A 22,111-nucleotide genomic window follows, 5' to 3' on the forward strand; every position below is an offset into this window, starting at 1 on the left:
TTTTAATATACATTTATTTATTTACTTTTATGTGATGCTGAGGATCAAATGCAGCGTCTCACATGTGCTAGGCGAGCGCTCTACCATGGAGCCACACCCCCAGCCCTGTACTCTTTTTTTTAACCTTTATCTTATTAGGGTTTTTAAAAAATATTTATTTATTTTTTGTACACAATACATTTATTGTTTATTTACTTTTATGTGGTGCTGAGGATCGAACCCATGGCCTCGCAGGTGCTAGGCAAGCACTCTACTGCTGAGCCACAACCCTAGTCCCCTGTCTTGCTTCTTAAATGTCATATTGCAGCTGTTTTTGTTTTGCTGGTAGCAATTCATTTTTTTTCATTATTGCATAGTATTCAGTTGCTTGAATATGCCACAAGTAGTTTATAACTAGTGAACATTTCTAGTTTTTTCTTTTTTTAATATTTATTTAGTTGTAGTTGGACACAACACCTTTATTTATTTATTTTTATGTGGTGCTGAGGATGGAACCTAGGGCCTCGCATGTGCTAGACGAGCGCTCTACCACTGAGCTACAACCCCAGCCCTCTAGTTTTTTCTTCTATTATCAAGAATATGTCTGTAAACTTCATATGTATCAGTACCTGTTTCTCTTCCAAAGATACTGTGTAGCCAGAGTTTCAAGCAGTTGTTTTCAACCAGGAGTGACTTTGCCCCTCAGGGACCTTTGATAGTGTCCAATGACTTTTTTTGGGGGGAGGCATACCAGGGATTGAACTCGGGGGCATTTGACCACTGAGCCATGTCCCCAGCCCTACTTTGTATTTTATTTAGAGACAGAGTCTCACTGAGTTGCTTAGTGCTTCGCTTTTGCTGAGGCTGGCTTTGAACTCTCAATCCTCCTGCCTCAGCCTCCCGAGCCGCTGGGATTACAGCCACTGTACCCAGCTCTAATTTTTGATTGTCACATCTGAAGGGGAGGGGGAAGCTCCTGACATTTAATGGGTAGAGACCAGGGTGCTGCTGTGCATCTTGCACTGTCAGGAGATCTCTCCACAACGAGGAATTCACCAGCTCTCAAACTGTCAACTAGGGTGGAGTCCGGTTTTAGAGGTCTTTAGGTGCTAGACTCAGGTTCATGTCCAATAGGCATTGGGGAGCCATAGATGACTCTAGAAGGGCGAGATTTCCATCAGGGGGGACACATTTCAGGACTGACACCACCTGGCTTCCAGCTTTAGGTGAACTCAGTTTGGTGGGTCATCCCTGGGGTCCTCTGACTGACCACCCGCTGCAGGGCACCCTGCATGTCCCGGTTGCGCAGCGTATAGATGGCTGGATACAGCAGTGGGGTGAGGTTGATGTAGATGAGCGAGACCAGCTTGTCCTCCTCCAGGGACCGGCTGCTCAGGGGTCGGGCGTACATGGCCGTGGCACAGCCGTAGTGGAGCACAGCCACCGTGAGGTGGGACGCTACGGTGTTGAAGGCCTTGCGGCGGCCTGCGGCTCCCCCAACCCCCAGGATGACCACCAGCACTCTGGTATAGGACAGCAGGATCAGGACCAGGGGCAGCACCAGCAGCAGCAGGCAGGCCACCAGCAGCACGTGCTCTTGCAGGTCCCGATTCCCACAGGCCAGCACCAGCACCGCGGGGAGGTCACAGAAGACATGGTCGACCAGGCCGCCATGGCAGAAGGGCAGCTGGAATATGGCTGTGGTGAGGCCTAGGGCGAGGACTGAGCCACCGACACAGCAGGAGGCCAGGAGACCCCAGCAGAGCCCTGTGGTCATGAGCTGAGGGTAGTAGAGAGGGCGGCAGATGGCCAAGTAGCGGTCCAGGGCCATGGCTGCCAGCAGCAGGCACTCAGAACCGCCCAGAGCCACAAAAAGGCCCATCTGGGCAGCACAGGTGGAGGGGGCCACAGCCTGGCCCCCGGGCGGCAGGAGGAAGCCAGCCAGCATGCGCGGGGTCAGCACCAGTGTGTAGGCCACTTCCACAGCGGACAGCGCACCCAGAAAGAAGTACATAGGTGTGTGCAGGGCGGGCTCCACCAGGGCCAGGACCAGGATGAGCAGGTTCCCTGCCAGGGTGGCCAGGTAGAGCGGCAGCAGGAGAGCAAAGAGCAGCACCCGAAGGCCCTGGGGCCACCCGGAGAAGCCCAGGATTACAAACTCCTGCGGGGCAGTCCAGTTGGACTCAGGCCAGTGGCTTGTGTTGGGGCCTAGGGGAGGACAGGCATGCAGGCCAGTGTCACAGTGTCACAGTGATGCCTGCCTCCCAGGAAATAGGTGACACTTGCCTCTCCTGGGCCCCAGAACCCCATGCCGGCCCTCCGAGATCTGTCTCTTGCTCTCCGTACCCCTCTCCATCCTCCCCAGAACTTGAGCTGCCTCCCCATCCTCTTAAGTCCTCCAGGAATTCAGATGTCCACCCTTCCTGCTGTCCTCCTGGGCCCACTGTGCCTCCCGGCTTCCTGGGACCTTCTTCAGAACTATCTTCCTACCCTCCTAGTTCTCCCCAGCCTTCAAAAGCCTACCTAAGGACTCAGGCATCCTCTTTCAAGCCTGTAGCATTGAGGATGAGGGGATGGTACCCAGGGTGGGGAAATGGTTGAGGAGTTCAGGCTTCTCCCAGACAGCCTCCATGTTGAGTGGGCATGCGGGGAGTGACCGAGGCGGGCGGTCCTGTAGATAAAATCCATGAGGGTTAAGGAGCTTGAGCAGAGCTAGAAAGTCTGTCACAAAGACCCATCTCACTCTCTGTACACCTGCAGCTCCTAGTGGGGTGCCGCCTCCCAGATGGACCACCTGATCCTCCTCCTCATCTGCTCTGAGTTGGTTGGTTCTATTTATGCCATTTCATCTCCTTAGCAGGATTCAGGACAAGCCTGTGGGAATCCTGGGCCTATTATTTCTAACTATAGGTGGGAAAAACTGCAAAGGAAGATGGTCTACACTCTCCAAGGTGAACTGGCCACCTTAAGATGAACAGGAATCTTCACAAATAATGGCATCCGGTCCCATGGCTTGAGCCACATGATTCCTAAATCTGTCTCAAGACTCAGTCCCTTCTCCTAGCTGCAGATCCTTATAGTCGTCAGTCTCCCAAGCATTTCCACCAACGTTTCCAATTGCATCCGTCCCAAACTCAGTTCTTGATCTCCAACCCAAACCTCCCTTCCTTCTGAAAATAGAGCTGGCCCAGCACCAAGATCAGAAATCAGGAAGCCTTACTGGATTCATTCTTTCACCCTCAAGTGCAACCAAATGCCATGTCCTGCCACACATTCCTCACACCCCAGCTGTCCTTCTCTCTCCTGATTGATCCCATCCAATCTAATGGGTCCATCTACCTTCAATCAGCCTCCTTTCCCATACCACCAACTATAGTAACCTTTTCTCAAGAACAGATATTATTTTTGGTACTGGGGATTGAACTCAGGGGCACTCGACCATGAAGCCACATCCCCAGCCCTATTTTTTATTTAAAGACAGGGTCTCACTAAATTGCTTACTACCTCGCTTTTGCTTAGGCTGGCTTTGAACTCGTGATCCTCCTGTCTCAGCCTCCCTAGCTGCTGGGATGACAGGCATGCGCCCCTGCCCCTGGCCAGATATCATTTCTTTAACTATCCCCTCTTTACTAATATGATTAATCCATGCTCCTTAGCACAGCATCTGTGGTCCTTCACAATGTCCCTTCCAGCTTCATCTTATATCATTCAGCACCTTGACTTTAGCTGGAGTGGAGGACTCATTTCCTGTATGCACTATATCTTTGTATGGGCTTTTATCACTTCTGGGAACACCCCAAAGCACCCCCCCCCATTATCTACCTGGGAAACTTCTATTCATCCTCCACAGCTGCACTCAGATGTCATGTCCTGGGTGAAGATTCCTGTCCAGGTGGGCGTGGTGTCAACCTCTGATTCCACAGTTGTTATGGAAACTCCTCTAAACTCAGTTTCCTAGAATCAAGATTTGATTTATTTGCTGAATTACTCCAAGCAAAAATAAAAATAAAAAAGTAAAAAAAATTACTCCATTCTTGTTTCTCCACAATTTGTGCCTCCTCTCAATTTTCCTAAGTTACTGTCCCTGACCTAAGTTTTTGGCTCTGGAACCTCAGAGAGCCACTAGCCTCTCCCTTTACCTCTACCAGTTGCTCCAAATTCTGCTGGACCCTAAGCTAAAATGCATTGACCGTCAATATTACCATCAACCTCAGATGGAGGGTGTGCAATCAATCATCTTCATGGTCAATACTTCCACAAGCTACAAGAATCATGTCCAGCTCTCCACCCAGCCATCCAAGTTCAAGTATCAACTAAGAGGCATATTCTCTTCCTCTCCTTTTTCTTCCTATTCCCCAATCCTTTAAAGCCGTCCTCCTTTGAAAGCTAACCCAAGCCCCACCAACCCCAAGAAGCCTAGCCTGGCCAGGTCAACCCCTTGTTTCCTTCAAGGCATGTACCCGCCCCCCATGGTGGATGTCCATCAACGCCCATGAAACTGCCAGGTCAGCCGGTCTGCTATTGCGTCATCACCAGAGCAGTTCATTGATCTATAACCAACAGTTTCTCTCTGCCCAGGAGGCTGCTGGTGCATTGGGGGCATTTTTTGTAGAGTTTAGATCAACAGCACCGAGGACCATGAGATCCAGCCCATTTCCTCACCTGTAAAATGAGAGTCCGAGTAGAGGATTACATTTCTTCCAGTTCTCCTATTTTGTGGTACTATCAAAAGCTGAGCTTTTGATTATGCTCTTATTCCCAAAATAAACCATGTTTTTTAAAAAAGAGATTTTAGAACCCTCAAAACATTTAAAATAGAACCACCATATGATCCAACAATTTCACTCTCGGTATATATCTGACAGAAATGAAAGCAATAGGTCGAAGAGACATCTGTACTCTCATGTGTTTTCGTGGTAGGGATTGAACCCAGGGGCCCTTTCCCACTGAGCCACATCCCTAGCCTTTTTTTTTTTTTTAATTTTGACATAGGATTTTGCTAAGTTGTTTAGGGCCTCGCTAAGTTGCTAAGGCTGGCTTTGAACTTATGATTAATCCTCCTGCCTCAATCCCCCAAGTGGTGGCAATGACAGGCATGTGCCACCAAGTCTGATTTTTTTTCATATTTATTGGTGAATTATACACAATGGTAGAATTTGTTGATACATATTCATAAATGCACATGATATGATTTGTTTTCTTTTTTGTTTTGTGGTGCTGGAGATTGAGCCCAAGGCCTTGTGCATAGGCAAGCACTCTACCAACTGAGCTATATTCCCAGCCCAGTACATGATATAGTTTGATCACTTCCATGTCCATCGCAGCACTATTCACCAGAGCAGAGCAATAGAAACAACTGTAGTGTTCATCAACTAATGAATGGATAAGGAAAACATGGTGACTGGGCTGTAGCTCAGTGGTAGAGAGATTGCCTTGCACATGTGAGGCACTGGGTTCAATCTTCAGCACCACATAAAAATAAATAAATAAAGATATTGTGTCAATCTACAACTAAAACTATATATATATATATATATATATATATATATATATGCAAAGAAAAGAAAACATGGTATATATACACAACGGAATATTATTCAGCTGTTAAAAAAGAATGAAATCCTGTCATTTGTGACAACATGGATAGAACTGGAGATCAATATGTTAAGTGAAGTAAGCTAGGCACAGAAACAAATACTGCATGATCTCACTCATGAGGAATCTAAAAGAGTTGATCACATGGAAGCTGAGTGGATGATGGTTACAAGGCTGGGGAGAGTAAGGGGACACAGGGAGTGGAAAGGTTGATCCATGAGCACTTACAGTTAGATAAGAGGAAGAACTTCCACATACATTGCACAGTAGGGTGAATGTAGATAGCAATAATGTACAATTATGTACAATCAAGATGTACATGTTTCAATAAGCCAGAAGAAGGGATTTTAAAATAAATGAGGAATATGTGAGGAGATAGATACATTTAACCTCAAATAAACATAATATGATGTATACACCTATCAAAACATCATATGGCATCCTACAGATACAACTTTTAGGTTTTTATGTACCAGTTAAAAATAAATTTAACTTAAAAAGGTATTTCGAAGTTTCAAGAGCTCATAAAGAAGTTCGAAGACATTGGTTTAATTTAGTAAGGGACATGTTAAGTCAGGCATAACCTGGTCAATATTCTTGACAGATCTTAGAAGGGCCTTAGACCAATTCACATACCAAAAAGGCTCTTTGGAGCTCTCCCTGTGTGTTTGTGTGTCTGTTTGCACATCTGTGTGTCCATGTACAAAGTGCCCTGGGATGTGGTCTGCTTCACTTCATTCTGAGGGAGCCTCAGGTAACAGGTAAGTCTGGGGACAGGACCCAGGACCCTAGTCCTGTCTGGCCTCTATCACGGTGTGTGACGTGGCCCGAGTCACATGATTCTCTCTATTTTCCTATTCCTCATCCATGTCCCCTTCATGAGGGACCCTGGCTCCGTGGCCCCTGAGAGCACTCCAAGTCCTGGTTTGCCCTCTGCTGAGGACAGGGTCCCATCTTTTGTTTTTCTTGGAGTCAGCACAACACAGTGGACAGACAGGAGCTCTGGGTCCACAAACATCTGGGTTTTACTCTCAGATCTTTCACTCACCAGCTACAAGAGCTTAGAAAGAATTTTGAGTTTTTCTCAAACCTCAGCAGCATCCTCAGCTCCACAGGCTTGTGTCCACGATGGCCTTAAATGACGTGTAGAAAGCACTGATTAAAAAAAAACAAAACCCTAAAATATCAAGGTGGGTCTAGTCCCTCCTTTTTGCTTTCTGCTCCTCATGTACCTGTTACATTCTGCCTTAGCCCCCAGTCTCTGAATGGAAGACTTATTGGGAGAGATGAGGTAACTAGTGGGAGACAGAAGGACCTTGATGGCTCAGGGTGGCAGACACTTGGCAATACCCCAGCTCACTTTTTCCTGCTGCTTTGAGGCCAAGACTTAGGTTTCTTTAAGTGTCCAGCCCTGGTCCCTGATCTCTGGTCCCTGCCCGCTCCCTGCAGCTCTTCCTCCTTAGCTCCCTGTTCTCACTCTACACTATTTTGTTCTTTCTTCTTCTTTGGTTTTTTTTTTTTTTAAGTTGTAGATGGATACAATTCCTTTATTTATTTATTTTTTTACGTGGGGCTGAGGATCGAACCCAGTGCCTCACACATGCTAAGCAAAGTGCTCTACCACTGAGCCCCAACTCAGGCCCTCTCCACAATTTTCTGCCTCAGTCTGAACATACAACAATCTGAACATACCATGGTCACCCAATTCTCCCTGATCTTGCACCGGATGTTCTTTTCCCACCTGGAAGTGGACTCACTCTTCAAGGTTCAAATCAAACATCAGCTCCTCAAAAAAGATAAAGCAGGAGAGTCAACCGTAGAAGGCTTTTGTAGAAAATGGGAAGAGACTGACTCTACTACAGCTTTATCCCTTGTCCCCAGGCTTTCCTGGACCCTGGCAGTGCCTCTCAACTCACCCTTCATTGGCTCTGTCCCCATGTTCCCTTTAAACACTGACAGGAGTTGAGATATTAGGAAGAAAACAACTACAGCTGCCATTACTGTTACTGCTGTTTGTTGTGCCCTTACCATGCACAAGGGATGGTCTGAGCATTCCACATGCACATTATTAAATACATAGTTATATATTCTATAAAGTTGCAAGACAACTGTGTACTAGGCATTTATAGATGAGGAAGCTGAGACTTAGATTGACTTTTTTTTTAAAAAAATTTTAATTGTAGTTGGACATAATACATTTATTTATTTTTATGTGGTGCTGAGGATCAAAAACCTGTGCCTCAAACTTGCTAGGCGAGTGCTCTACTCTGAACTACAACCCCACCTCTTTAGGTGGACTTCTTAAAGGGGGGTTCATATAGCTTCTCCCTGACTTGGGATTTGTCCCCAGGTCTCACTGATTTCAAAGTCTGTGCTCTCCTGTAAGGGGAAGTCTGCTCTACCCTCTGCCTTATTTGTCTGTATCTCCCCACCTGCAAAAAGAGAAAATGAAAAGAGAAAGAAAGAAAGAGAAAGAAGTACTCAGAAGAGACAAAGAGGTGCACAGTCAGGAAGAGGCACCACCAGAGACTGTGTGAAGCAGAGGTGCCCCCCACTGACGGGTGGGGACAGGAAAAGGGAGAGGGAAGACATGCATCCTTTGATCAAGATCAAGTGGCTCAGCTGGCTCTGGGCTAATAAAGCAGGGATGAAAGGGAGAAGAAGAGAGAGACTGAGAGGAAAAGACTGAGAGGAAAAGATTCAGACCCATCTTGGACTTTGCAGCCTATTTGTATTTTGCAAGTATTTGCAGCGACTCCAAAGGGAGGAAGAGTTCAAGTCTGGTTTGAGAAGATGACTTGGATTCTGATTAGAAATCCAAGTTCCTACCACCAAAGTAGGACCCCGCCCCCCCCGCTATAGTTTTCTGGTCTCACCTTCTATTGTGTTCTGCTTCAGTCTCCACTTCCAAGCTCACACAACCATCTACCATGATCTCCCGTTTCTCCCTGATCCTACCTATACTTCTTCAACATAAGAATGTCCTTTTCCTACCTGGAAAGGGTCTCATTCTTCAAGGTTCAAATCAAACCTCAACTCCTCTCTAAACAAAAAGGTCAAGAGTAGAAGAGTTGATCGTAGAAGGCTTTTGTAGAAAATGGGAACAGACAGACTCGACCGCCTCTTTATCCCTTGTCTCTCTTAATCTTCCAACTTCTATTCCCAGTAAGGATGGAATACTTCCTCTCAGTAAAAAAAGAAAGAATGAAAGAAAAAAGTTCCTTAATAGGTTTCCCAGGGCCCACTTAAGGGTCTGGCTTGATCGGAAGCCCAAGGGCCTCATTAGTAATCCCCTCCCAGCAGTGTAGCTGCTGAAGGGGTGTGATGGTCTCAGAAGGCTGGAGCTACAGGGACGAGAGAGACAGAGGACTTGGGAAAGCTGAAGCATCCTGGGAGAGTCTGAAACTTCTGGGTCAAGGAGACAGGAAGCCACCTCCTTGCGGTGATAATAAGACTATCTATAGCAAAAGCTGAGATGAACTTGAACCCAGGGGAATGAGGAGCCCCAAACACATTGATAACAGCTCCCTGGAGAAAGGAGAGGAAATTTACTGCTCGGTCCACATTTTCCTAAATTTTGTAAACTTTAGGAGTGGTCAAGAGACTGAAAAATCTCAGAATGGACTAACTGGGCGTAATATCAGCAAGATGGCAGGCTTGGAGGACCCAACCATTTTACCCCTACAAAAACAGAGGTTTAACAACTATCCATGGACTAAAATAACTCCAGGACTCTCAAGTCCAAATAAAAGCTGTGGTGACCCAATATAGTGCAAAACACAAGAATAATCACATAGAACAGGATAAGAAGGGCAGTTTTATTTTCACTATGTCACCCCAGTCCCAAGACTGACATAGCTCAGGGCTGAATTCCTTAACCACAAGTTCCTTTTGGGGGGAAAAGGAGAGGAGAAAGACCCCAGAATCCTCACTGATACCACAATTTTTCAAAGCCTGCACTGCCATGTACCTACCCCCCCATGACCTTCACTGACTTGGACTCCAGCTTCTGGAGTCACCCAGAACCCATGCTACCATGACTACCTGGAGCTAGAGCCACTGTGTCCCCTACACAGGCACCCCTTACACCACTGGACACAGCACCATCAGGACTCCCCATATACTCAGCCAGCACCTTTGAGTTCACTTGTCAGTGAAAGTCTTTACCTACTGAAGCCAGACCAGAAAGTCTGAATATCATGACTACTTTTTCAAATGCACAGACACCAGTGCAAGGCTACAAGGAATAAAAATGGAAAAAAAATTAAGAAAATATGACATCACTAAAGGAAAATAAATTTCTAGTAATGGATCCCCCCACCCCCAAACATGGATTATCTGAGAAGGAATTCTAAATAATTTTAAAGAAACTCAGAGACTTATACGAGAAAACAGATGGATAATTTAATTTCAGGAAAATAATATGTAAATGAAATGAGAAATTTAACAGAGATAGGAATTAAAAAAAAAGGATCCACTAGAAATTCTGGGGCTGAAGCAGAAGGATCAGTGAGCACAAAGACAGATCATTTGAAATTTTCCAATCATGGGAGAAAGTAGGAAAAAAAGGAATAAAAACAAAAAAGTTTACAGAATTTATGGGATACCAGCAAGCAACCTAATAAAACCATTATGTAAATACTAGAAGGAGATGAAAAGAAGGAGCATAAAAATAAAAAAGTAATGATTAAAAAGATCTTAAGGGGCTGGGATTGTGGCTCAGGGGTAGAATGCTTGCCTAGCACGGGCAGGACCCAGGTTCGATTCTCAGCACCACATAAAAATAGAGGCACTGTGTTGTGTCCATCTACCAAAAAAAAAAAAAAAAAAAAAAAAAAAGTTCCTCTCTCTCTCTCTCTCTCTCAAAAAAAAAAAAAGATCTCAAATCTGGGAAATAGGTAGGAATCCATACTCAAGAAGCTCAAAGCACTCTGTAGAGGTTGAACATGAAATTTTCACGTAAACACATTAATTACAATGTCAAAAGTCAAAGAATTTCGACAGCAGCATGAAAAAAGTAACTCATCCCATATGAAGGAACCCCCCCTTGAGGATATCAGCAGATTTTTCAGCAGAAAAATTGCAGGCCATGAGAGGATGGAATAATATATTCAAAGAAGTGAACGAAAAAACTGTCAATCAAGAACACTATACATGGAAAAACTATCCTTTAAAGACAAAGAAGAGAAAATCTTTCTCAAAGACTCTCTTAAAAATGAGTTTATCACCAGGCTGGGCTTGAGGCTCAGCAGTAGAGCATCTGCCTAGCATGTGTAAGGCCCTGGGTTTGAGCCTCAGCATCATATAAAAATAAATAAATAAAATAAAGGTTTTGTGTCCAACTACAATTAAAAAATATAAACATTAAAAAAGAGTTTATCACCACTAGATATGCCTTAGGAAACAATGCTTAAGGGAATTCTTTTTTTTTTTAACAGAGAAAACTATATCAGTCACTATATGAGGGATACAGCTTGTATCCTTCATCTTAGGGGAATTCTTAAAATTGAAATAAAACACATACTTAACAGCAGGCTGGGGTTGTAGCTCAGGTAGAGCACTTGCCTAGCATGCGTGAGACACTGAGTTTGATCCTCAGCACCACATAATAATAAACAAATAAAGGCATGCTGTCCATCTATAACTACAAAAAAACATTTAAAAAACAACCATACTTAGTAGCAATGGCATATGAAAGCAAAAATATCACTGGTAAAAATAAATATATAGAAAAATACAATAATGTAACACTGTAATGGTTCTGTGTAAATGACTTGTAACCCTAAAAGTCCAAATAAAAAAATATAAATAACTATACCCACAAAAAATTTTGTTACTGGGAGATTGGCAGATGGCAGACTAGAGAGTTTCAGCATTCCCCAGCTGCTCCAGGAGACTGAGCAAAATGAACAGGTGTCTGGCTGCATGATGAGATAGGAAGTCCCTAGGAAAGAGATGGAGTACAAGAAAGGTGTGGTGGCCATGCCTGTAATCCCCGAAATGCAGACGTCCAAGGCAGGAGGATCACAGGTTTGAGGATAGCCAGGTCAACTTAGCAAGACCCTATCTCAAAATTAAAAAAATAAAAATAAAAAATAAAAAGGATATGGAAGTAGCTCAGTGGTAGAGTTCCCCTGGATTCAATCCCTAATACTACAACAACAACAAAGAGCAACTCAAAAAAGTCAGCAACCTTGTGAAACCCAGAAGCATTGGTTTTCAGAATAAAAGTGATGGAACACCCCAGCACTGAGGGGGCAGTGACTCAACAGGGTACCGGAAGTACCCTTTCAGCAGGCTGGAGGATAAAAGTCCCAGCATTCTCTAGGCATGCAGATTCCAGAACCAGACAAATTTGCAGTCTGAGCATGTTGGAGACCTGGCTTCTGCATAGACAGCTGTGCAGAAGAGGTTCTCTGCATTTCCCATCAGATTCAGACAGTGCCAGAATGGGGTGCTATCCTGGGAAAGGGCCCTGTTGTTGAGTTTACTCTGGGGGAGGTCAGAAACCTCTGCATTTTTTTTTTGTGCCTCTGGGACCCAATAGACACTTTCCTCACTGGCTTAGTAGGTACCCACTCCAAGGGTCAGTTTGAACCCAAGAAAGTGACTGTGATGCAGATCCACTACGTAACAGGAAGTACAATATACCTGATGGAGGGAACTTTCATTTAAAAATGGTGGTTTGTACTTGGTGACAGGGAGTGAGACCAGCTGGGGAGAGTGCTGGAGCTGGAGTGGCAGAATGCTAAGTGCCCAAGGTTCCCCACCTCAATCCCATCTCCTCAGTTATGTTCTCCATGCTCTGAGGCATTTCGAGAAATCTGCCATGGCTTGAACACCTGCCAACCTTTGAGCGCACTGAGGGTCTTGGGACTAAGGGTACACTGTTTGGATCTGTTAGTGAACTTGGCAGGCTAGTGGGCAGTGGGCAGCTCCTGCTGTGTCAGTATCCCTGTCTGAGGAAAAGCTACTGCCATAACAATTTTGCTTTGTCATTTGGTGAACAAGGAGGGGTAGAGATTATCCTACAGATGGCCCTTACTAGTTTGGCATGAAATATTTCAAGCCCTAAAAGAAAATAAATGCAAATCTGGATTACCATATGTAGGAAAGCTGTCCTTTTTTTTAAAAAAAATTTTATAGTTGTATATGGACAGAATGCTTTTTATTTTATTTGTTAATTTTTATATGGTGCTGAGGATTGAACCCAGTGCCTCACACATGCTAGGCAAGCACTTTGCCATTGAGCTATACCCTCAGCCCAGGCTGTCCTTTTTGATTAAAGAATAAATATGTACCTTCCAAGGTAGGTGTAAATTAAATAAATTCATGGCCATTAAGCCAGATTTATAGAAGATACTTAAAGGAATTCTATACACAGAAAAGCAAAGTAGCAGGATACAAAATCAACATATAAATAGCTTTTCAGTATACTAATAAAGAACTCACTGAGAAATAAATTGGGAAAATAATTCCATTAACAATAGCATCAAAAATGAAATAATATACCTGGGAACAAATCTAACCAAAGAGGCAAAGACCTCTACAATGAATTACAGAACACTAAAGAATGAAATTAAAGATGACACTCGAAGACGGAAAGACCTCCCATATTCATGGATCAGCAGAATATTGTCAAAATGGCCATATTACTGAAAGTGACCTACAGATTCAATGCAACCTCCATCAAAATACCAATGACACTTTTAAAAGACCTATTTTAAAAAGAGCCCTAAAATTCCTAGGGAATCACAAAAGTTACAGAATATCCATAGAAATCCAGAGCAAAAAGTATTGTTGGAGGCATTTGAAATGGTTTCAAAATAAACAAAATCCAGCTTCAAAATAAACTTCAAAGCTGTATTAACAACAACAACAAAAAAAACAAACACAACAACAACAACAAAACTGCATGGATACATAGCTCAATGGCTTAGAACAGAGGACAAAAATAAGCCCACATAGTTACAGCCATCTAATTCTTGATAAAGGTGTCAAAAACATAGGTTGGATAAAAGACAGCCTTTTAAACAAAGGGTGCTGGAAAAAGTGGTTATCCATATGTAGAAGATTGAAACTATATCCCTCTCTCTCTTAGCCTGTACAAAAATTAATTCAAAGTGGATCAAAGCATAAGACCTGAAAGTTTGAAACTGCTAGAAGAAACTAGGAAATACTTCAAGGTATAGGAATAAGCAATGACTTTCGGAATAGGTCTCAAATAGCTCAGAAAATAGCAACAATTGACAAATGAGATTGCAGTGAATCAAAAAACTCTATAGAGCAAAGGAAAAAAAATTAACAGAGTGAAGAGACAGTCTACAGAATGGGAGAAAAATCTGCCAGTTACTCCTCCAATAGAGGATTTATATCCAGGATGTATAAAGGACTCAGAAAATTTAATACCAAAACCAAAATGAAACAACCCCATCAAAAAATAGGCAAACAGACTGAACAGACACTTAATAAAAGTAGTACAAATGGCCAATAATTAAATGAACAAATGTTCAATAGCTGTAAACATATGGAAAATTCAAATCAACACTACATTGAGATTCCATCTCTCCCCAGTCAGAATGGTTATCAGGAAGCCAATAAACGCTGATGAGGATGTAGGGGGAAAGGAATCCTTGTACACTACTGGTGGAAATGTAAATTAGTACAGCTACTATGGAAATCAGTGTGGTTTCCTCAAAAACACTAAAACACAAGTACCATATGATCTAACTGTACCACTCCTCAGTGTATGCCCAAAGGAATTAAAGTCATCATACTATAGAGATACCTGTATGTTAATTTTTATTTATTTATTTTAGTACAAATAATATATTTTATTTCAACCCTGAAAATAAAAACAAGAAACAAAATGTACACAACTCATTTATCAATTATTCTAAATTTCACCTGGCCATGGAATATAATTAATTTCTCCACATAAAGGTACAGAAAAGACAGTTTGGAAATCATCTTTCCTGAAACAATATTTTCTCACACTTATTTAAACAAAATATCATAATTATTGCTACTATTTGTGGTAGCATATCATAATCATGAATACAATATCTAAAACTAAGTTCAATCTAGAAGCTAGCTGTACTTCAGCAGGTATTATAGAGAATAATTACTATGATACCATATAGCAATTAGATTTGCTACAAGGGAAATTTAAATAAAGGTGTATTTCTTTCTGTACTAAAATTACCCTAGATTGGTATTTCTTGTGCTGTATACAGTTTCTGAAAGGATGGCTAATCTTTATAATTTAAATATATCTTAACTGGGCTTAATTGTTTTAAGTGGTCATTATATTAAATGAAAACCTAATCAAAAAGGTTTCATAAAGATTGATACTCATATAAAATCAAGTAATATTAACATTTTCTAAGCAATGTTATGCAGCACAAACACTTTCATTATACACATCTGGTTAAAATCCTTAAGAGTATCCTGCTCTCCACCAACACAATAAAAGCAAACTCACCCAAACGAGGAAATAATGGGCATTCAGGTTACAAAAACACTCAAGGGGTTAAATGCTGGTTTTAGTTTGTTTGTTTGTTTGTTTGTTTGTTTAGACAGGGTCTCATTATGTTGCCCAGTCTGGCTTTGTACTCTTGATCCTCCAGTCTCAGCCTCTCAAGCAGCTGGGACTGCAGTTGTGGGACACTGCACCCAGCTAAGGGGTTGAACTTTTAAAGCAACACTCCTGCAGGTGAAAAATCATGAATACTTTAGTTACTTTTAACTTCATTATAAAATATCTTTTATTCTTTAGAATATGTAAGAAAATTTTAAGTATGAGATTAAAGAATACTATTTTAAAGTTGTTATTAAATTGTCCCCAATGTTAAGAATAGCTTATGGACAGTGGCTGCTACCCACTTCAAGATTATACACTCACAAGTGTAATTTTTTAAAAATACAATAATTAACCTTCATTATTTTGAAGGATAGTGCAAATGAAGACATACTTTGGGTCATGATTTTAAAACTTTTTTTCAACATTGTATTCCTTTTTCTGCTCTTAACAATCTTAGTAACAAAATATGGTCCTAGAAGTAAAGCTTGTTTTTTAATAGGCTTAGTCAAACAGTTATATCTACTGAGAACAAGTGACAGACGGATTCAGTAACAATATTCTCCACTTGTCTGAAAAAACAAGTCATATGGGTAAATAAATATTTTTTAGAAATGAATATGTTTTTGGTGTTTTTGTTTCAGCTGCTTCTCAAACACAAAAGATTTATACAAGATCACCTACCTGCTTATTACTACATTAATCATGTTATCAAATTCCCTTTGAGGATATATCACAGTATTGAAGAGACTTGCCTGATAGCAAACCAATGATATTTAAAATTTTTATATACAGAATTAAGAGTTCCATGAATCCAGCACACTCCTTGAAAATACATGGAGCTTTTAAAAAGTATTATTTCGTCCTAGCCAGCAATTAAAAAGCTTATTCTGCAATGGGATATAATCCGCGGTGGATATAGCAGCACAGGGTGACCTTCAACTGCTGTCTAATGCTGCCTGATGCATTTATCCTTTGATTTGTGGTTACTGGCACCAAATTCCCACTAGTACCATTGGTAGTGTTGGTGGCAGAGCCATTCACAATATAGTCGACTTAGTTTTCCAACTTCACTAAGGGTTGCAAAATATCATCCAAAAGATCCGCATATCCTGCCATGGAAGCACTATTCTCAACATCCACTGTGATCTTATTTTCCTCTGCTAGAGCTTTAACATATCTTTTGCTTAAAATCTAGTATTTGTTCACGTAACTTGACGTTGCTTTGATGTCTTGGTTGTTGTAAAGTATAACACAGTAACATCAATCCCCAAATGAGTCCAAATGCAAGCAACAGTAAACTCAATTTCTGGGCCATATTTTTCCTTGAAATTGTAAAAAAAAAAAAAAAAAAAATTCTGATGAAGCAAACAGACTTGATTGAAAAGCAGTAACTGGAGACAAGCTTCCAAACAATCAAAGCTTTTGAAAGAAAAAAAAAAAAAAACAAAACCTCTTCTAATAGGGTATAATCATCATCTTCAGCAAAGTTGCCTTCATTTTTATATTAACTCTGTAAAAGAGTAACCCAGGAGATGAGTTTGAAGAGCGAGTTTAAAAAGGGCACCTGATTTCCTCTCTCTCTTGCAAAGTGGAACAGAACTGAGCTGTCAAAAGCAGAACAAGAAATGAAAGCAGCAGCAGCAGCTGGGCTCCCCATCTCTGCAGCTTGGGTCTGAGCCCGCCCGCTCCGCTCTAGAGCCGTGCTCGCTCGTCCATCCCCGATCCCGGGCCAGCGGGGTCGCAGCGGTGACGTCTCGGGTGGCAGGGTCGCTCCCAAAAGCTATTTATTAATTTTTTTAAAAATTAGGTATACATGACAGCAAAATGCACTTTGATTCATCGTGCACAATTACAACCCAACTTTTCACTTCTCTGGTTGTACACGATAGAGTTTCACACCCTATGTGCAGTCACACCTGTACCTAGGGTAGTGATGTCCATCTCATTCCACCATTTCCTGCCCTCATTTGCTCAAGTTCCTCCGTTTTTCCCAACCAGCATGCTAATTTTATCAGTGCACAATTAATAGTGGCATTATGGAATCAGCCTAGATGCCTGTCATCTGATTGATTCATGGATAGAGAAAAATGTGGTATATTCACACAATGGCATATTATGCAGTCATAAAGAACAAAATCATGTCATTTAAAGAAAACTGGATGGAACTAGAGATCAGCAGGTTAAGTGAAATAAAGCAGACTCAGAAAAGTCTTATATATTTTCTCTCATATGAGGAATCTAGGGGCGAAAATATGACATAAAAGAATAAGAGAAACTATTAAAGAAAAGGAAGGGGGGAAGGAGAAGGCGTAGAGGTGTTGAAGGGGAATAATGGTCAGGTGGAAACGTGCATGTACAGATGTGTCCCAATGAGACCCATCATTTTGTAAAATAAAGACACTAATAAAATTTTTGTTAATGGATACACCATACAAATTAAATAAACTGACTTTGGAACGAGTCACAAAAGTGTGGAGGGTGAGTAAAAATACAGAGTTTTTATGTGTAATTGAAATTAAGTTTTTATCAACTTAAAGGAGATGGTTTAACTATTTTCTGCAAGTCTCATGATAGCCACAAAGATGATAAAATGTAGAGTAGATAAACCAAAATAATGAAAATAATGAGAAAACAATGAAAGTGATTACAAAAATCAGAGTAAATGATTACAAAAATCAAACAATGAGAGTAAATGATTCCAAAAATCAAATGATTCCAAAAATCAAATCATCTTTAAATATGAATATATTATATTCCCCAGATCAGAAAGCACAGAGTGGCTGAATTGATTTAAAACAACAACCAGTGATCAGATTTCCACAATATATTTAAATTTAAAGATTCACATAAGGTGAAAGTAAAGGAATAGAAAATACATTTCATGCATATGGTAACCAAAAGAAAAGATGGATGAGTTAAGAAGAAATAGCCTGAACAGAAAAACAAATCAGGAAATTGAGTCAGTAATCAAAAGCCTCTCGACAAAGGGTCTGGGATTGTGACTCAGTGCTTGCCTAGCACTGGGTTCACATCTCAGCACCACATATAAATAAATAAAAATAAAGGTCCATTGACAACTAAAATATATATATATATATATATATATATATATATATATATATATATATATATATATAAAACAAACCTCTCAACAAAGGAAAGTTCAGGAATAGATGGATTCTGTAAATTCTACCAAACATTCAAAAAGAAATACTTATCTCTTAAACATTTCTGAAAAAATAGAAGAATATTTTCAAACTCTTTCTGAGGCTAGACTCATCCTGACATTAAAGGTAAAGACAGCTCAAGGAAGGAAAGCTACGGCCAATATTTCTCATGAACCTAGATGCAAAGATCCTCAATAAAATGCTGGTAAATCAAATTCCACACGACACTGAAAGGATCACACATTTTGACTCAGAGAGATTTATCCCTGGGATATGAGGTTGTGTCAACATATGAATATCAATCAACACGAAAGACCACATGATTAAAAATTAAAGATCAGGACGACATGATCACCCCAGTAGATACAAGAATTAAAAAACAATATCCATTCATAAAGTAGGTATAAACTTACTTCATACTACGAGTTAGATATGAGTTATCTCACAAAAGCTCATAGGTGAGACAATGCAAGAAAGTTTTGAGGTGAAATGACTGGGTTCTGAGTGCCTTAACTTCACCAGTATATTTATCTGGGATTAACTGGGTGGTAATTATAGGCAGGTAGAGTGTGGTTGGAGGAGATGGGTCAATGGGGACATGCCTTTGGGATATATATTTTGTCCCTTGTGAGAGAGAGGGTACTTACAGCAGCAAAAAAAAAAAAAAAAAAAAAAAAAAAAAAAACAAAAACTGAATAAAACACCTCAACCCAATTAATTGCACGGTTAACATCATACTCAAAATCTTTTCTTCTAAGATCTAATACAAAGCAAGAATGCCCACTCTTAACCACTTCTATTCAACATAGCACTGGAGTTCTAGTCAGAGCAATCAAACAAGAGATGAAGAGACATCCAAATTAGAAAGAAAAAATAAAATTATCTGTTTGCAGCTGACATCATCATACTTGAAGCCCTAAAGGAAATATATAGAAAGCCCTAAACTCTCAACAGTCACAATAATAAAATTATTAAAACTAATAAATAGTAAATTTGCAGGATGCAAAGTCAACATACATTCGTCTATGACATTTCTGTACACCAGCAAAGGAAATGAAAGGAAAAAAAATCTCATTTATAATAATCACAAAATGAAAAAAAAATTCAGAAACAAACTTTACTGAAAAGTTGAATGATCTGTACACTGGAAAGTATAAAATAGGTAATTAAAAAGAAAGTAATTAAAGACGACACAAACAAATGGAAAGAAATCCTTATCCACAAATTGGAAGAACATGTATCATTAAAAAGTCCATACAAACCAAAGTCATCTACAGGTTCAAATGCAATCCTATCAAAATCTCAATTGGGTGCCAGGATCCAATTTCATATATACCTTATACATGTCGACTAAAGGCAATTTTAGACAATATTTTCAGTGTGCCTGCCTTTTTTTTTTGCAGAAATAGGAAAAACATTTCTAAAATTTATATAGAAGCACGAAAGACTCAGAATAGAAAAGATATTTTTGAGCAAAACAGAGTATGAGACATCATTATCCCTTATTTCAAAATGTATTTTATATCTACAGTAATCAAAACCATATTGTACTGGCATTAAAACAGACATGTTTTAATGAGCAATGGAATGAAATCAAGAGATCAGAAATAAATCTGCATTCAGGGTCAATTAGTCTTTGATAACGGTGTCAAGAACATGCATAGTCTCTCTTCAATAAATGGTGCTAGGAAAATATTCACATGAATAAGAATGAACTTGGACCCTCTTCTACATCATGTAAAAAATATTCAACTCAAAGTGGATTAAACATTTACATGTAAGATCTGAAACCAAAACACTACTAGATGAAAACAGATATAGACATTGGTATTGGCAATGATTTTTTTTAATTCCCAAAACATAGGCAACAAAAGCAAAAAATAGGCAAGTGGGATTAAACTAGAAACTTCTGTAGAGCAAAGAAACCTAAGAGTTTTTACCCAGTACATGGAATGGAAGGAAATATTGGCCAACTATATATTAGATAAGAGATTGATACAAAAAATATAACTCAACAGCAAAAAAATCCACTTAAACCATGGGCAAAGGACCTCAATAGACATTTTTCCTAAGAAGACATAGAAATGGCTAATGACTACATGAAAAAGTGTTTCACCTTACTAATCATCAGGGAAATGCAAATCTAAACCATAATGAGACATCACCTCACACCTGATATGATGGCCATTATAAAAAAAGTAAGTGTTGGCAAGGATGCGGAGAAAGGGGAATCTTGCATACTGTCTGTGAGAATATAAATTGGTACAGCTATTATGGAAAATAGTATGGAAGGGCCTCAAAAAATTAAAAATAGAACTACCATATGATCCAGTAAACTCATTTCTGGGTACAGACTGCATATTCCTTATCCAAAATGCTTGGGATTAGAAGTGTTTCAGATTTTTCTCAGATTTTTGGTTATTTGCATAGATGTAATGCGATATGTTGGTGATGGTTCCCAAATTTAAACATGAAATTCATTTACATTTCATATATACCTTATACATGTCGACTAAAGGCAATTTTAGACAATATTTTCAGTGTGCCTGCCTTTTGACTGCAACTATGAAGTCATGGGTGGGAATTTCCACTGTGCCATCACGTCATTGCTCAAAAAGTTTTTGGACTTGGAGCATTTCAGATTTCAGCTTTTTAAATTAGGGAGCTCAACCTATGTTATTAAAAATAAAAAAAATTGGAATCAAGATCTCAAAGAGGTAGTGTCTGCACTCCTATGTTTATTGCAACATTATCAGTAATAATCAAGATATGAAAACAAACTAAATGTTGATGGATGAATGGATGATATATATATATATATATATATATATATATATATATATATATGCACATAGGTATACATAAGCATGTGCATAAGCATACAATGGATGAAACTGGAGGTCTGTAACTGAAACTGTAAGTCATGCTGTGTAAAAATAAGCCAGACACAGAAAAATGAATACAGCAGGATCTTACTTATGTGTGGAATCTAAACTAGTCAATCCCATAGAAAAGAGAACCGTGGGTGCCAGGATCCAAAGGAAGGGAATGGAATTTGTTGGTCAAAGAATACAAAGTTTCAGATCTGCAAGATGAAGGAGGCCTGAAAGCTTAACTATAAGATACTGTAGGGGCTGGGGATGTGGCTCAAGCGGTAGCGCGCTCGCCTGGCATGCGTGCGGCCCGGGTGCGATCCTCAGCACCACGTACAAACAAGGATGTTGTGTCCGCCGAGAACTAAAAAATAAACATTAAAAAAATTCTCTCTCTCTCTCTCTTTCTCCCTCCCCCACTCTCTCTCTCTCCCACTCTCTTTTAAAAAAAAAAAAAAAAAAAAGATACTGTAACACACAATACTGTATTTACTGTATTGGATCCTTGAAATCTGCCAAGAGGGATAAACAATAAAAAGAATAAAGAAGGGCTGGGGTTGTGGCTCAGTGGTAGAGCACTCGCCTCACATGTGTGAAGCACTGGGTTTGATCCTCAGCACCACATAAAAAATAAATTAATTAAATAAGGGTATCATGTCCATCTACAACTAAAAAAACATTTAAGAAAAAGAATAAAGAAAATGGTAACTTTGTGAGGTGCTGAATATACTAATTAACTTCACTGTATCAAAAGGAGTATGTGTACAGTCACATGTTGCTTAATGAAAGGGACATTGCTGATAAATATGTCCCAGAATGGACACTGTAGAGGGTACTTACACAGACTAAGAAGGCTCCAACATCACTAGGTGATGTCTACTTATGGGACCACCAGTGTATCTGTGATCTGAGGT

The 22,111-nt window shown here is 40.3% G+C and overlaps 1 protein-coding gene and 1 pseudogene across 1 annotated transcript; both read right to left on the minus strand.

Moving 5' to 3' along the window:
- Nucleotides 1-1,201: 1,201 nt before the first annotated feature.
- LOC143384909 (olfactory receptor 10AC1-like) lies at nucleotides 1,202-7,512 on the minus strand. Its single transcript, XM_076840073.1, has 2 exons — nucleotides 7,491-7,512; nucleotides 1,202-2,187 (listed from the first exon to the last, which is right to left on the minus strand). The coding sequence occupies exons 1-2, from the start codon at nucleotides 7,510-7,512 to the stop codon at nucleotides 1,202-1,204; spliced, it is 1,008 nt and encodes a 335-aa protein (XP_076696188.1).
- An 8,527-nt stretch (nucleotides 7,513-16,039) lies between these two features.
- LOC143384910 (coiled-coil domain-containing protein 126 pseudogene) lies at nucleotides 16,040-18,742 on the minus strand (annotated as a pseudogene).
- Between the last annotated feature and the right edge of the window lie 3,369 nt (nucleotides 18,743-22,111).

The sequence above is a fragment of the Callospermophilus lateralis genome, chromosome 19 (assembly GCF_048772815.1).
Source record: "Callospermophilus lateralis isolate mCalLat2 chromosome 19, mCalLat2.hap1, whole genome shotgun sequence".
Taxonomy (NCBI): Eukaryota; Metazoa; Chordata; class Mammalia; order Rodentia; family Sciuridae; genus Callospermophilus; species Callospermophilus lateralis.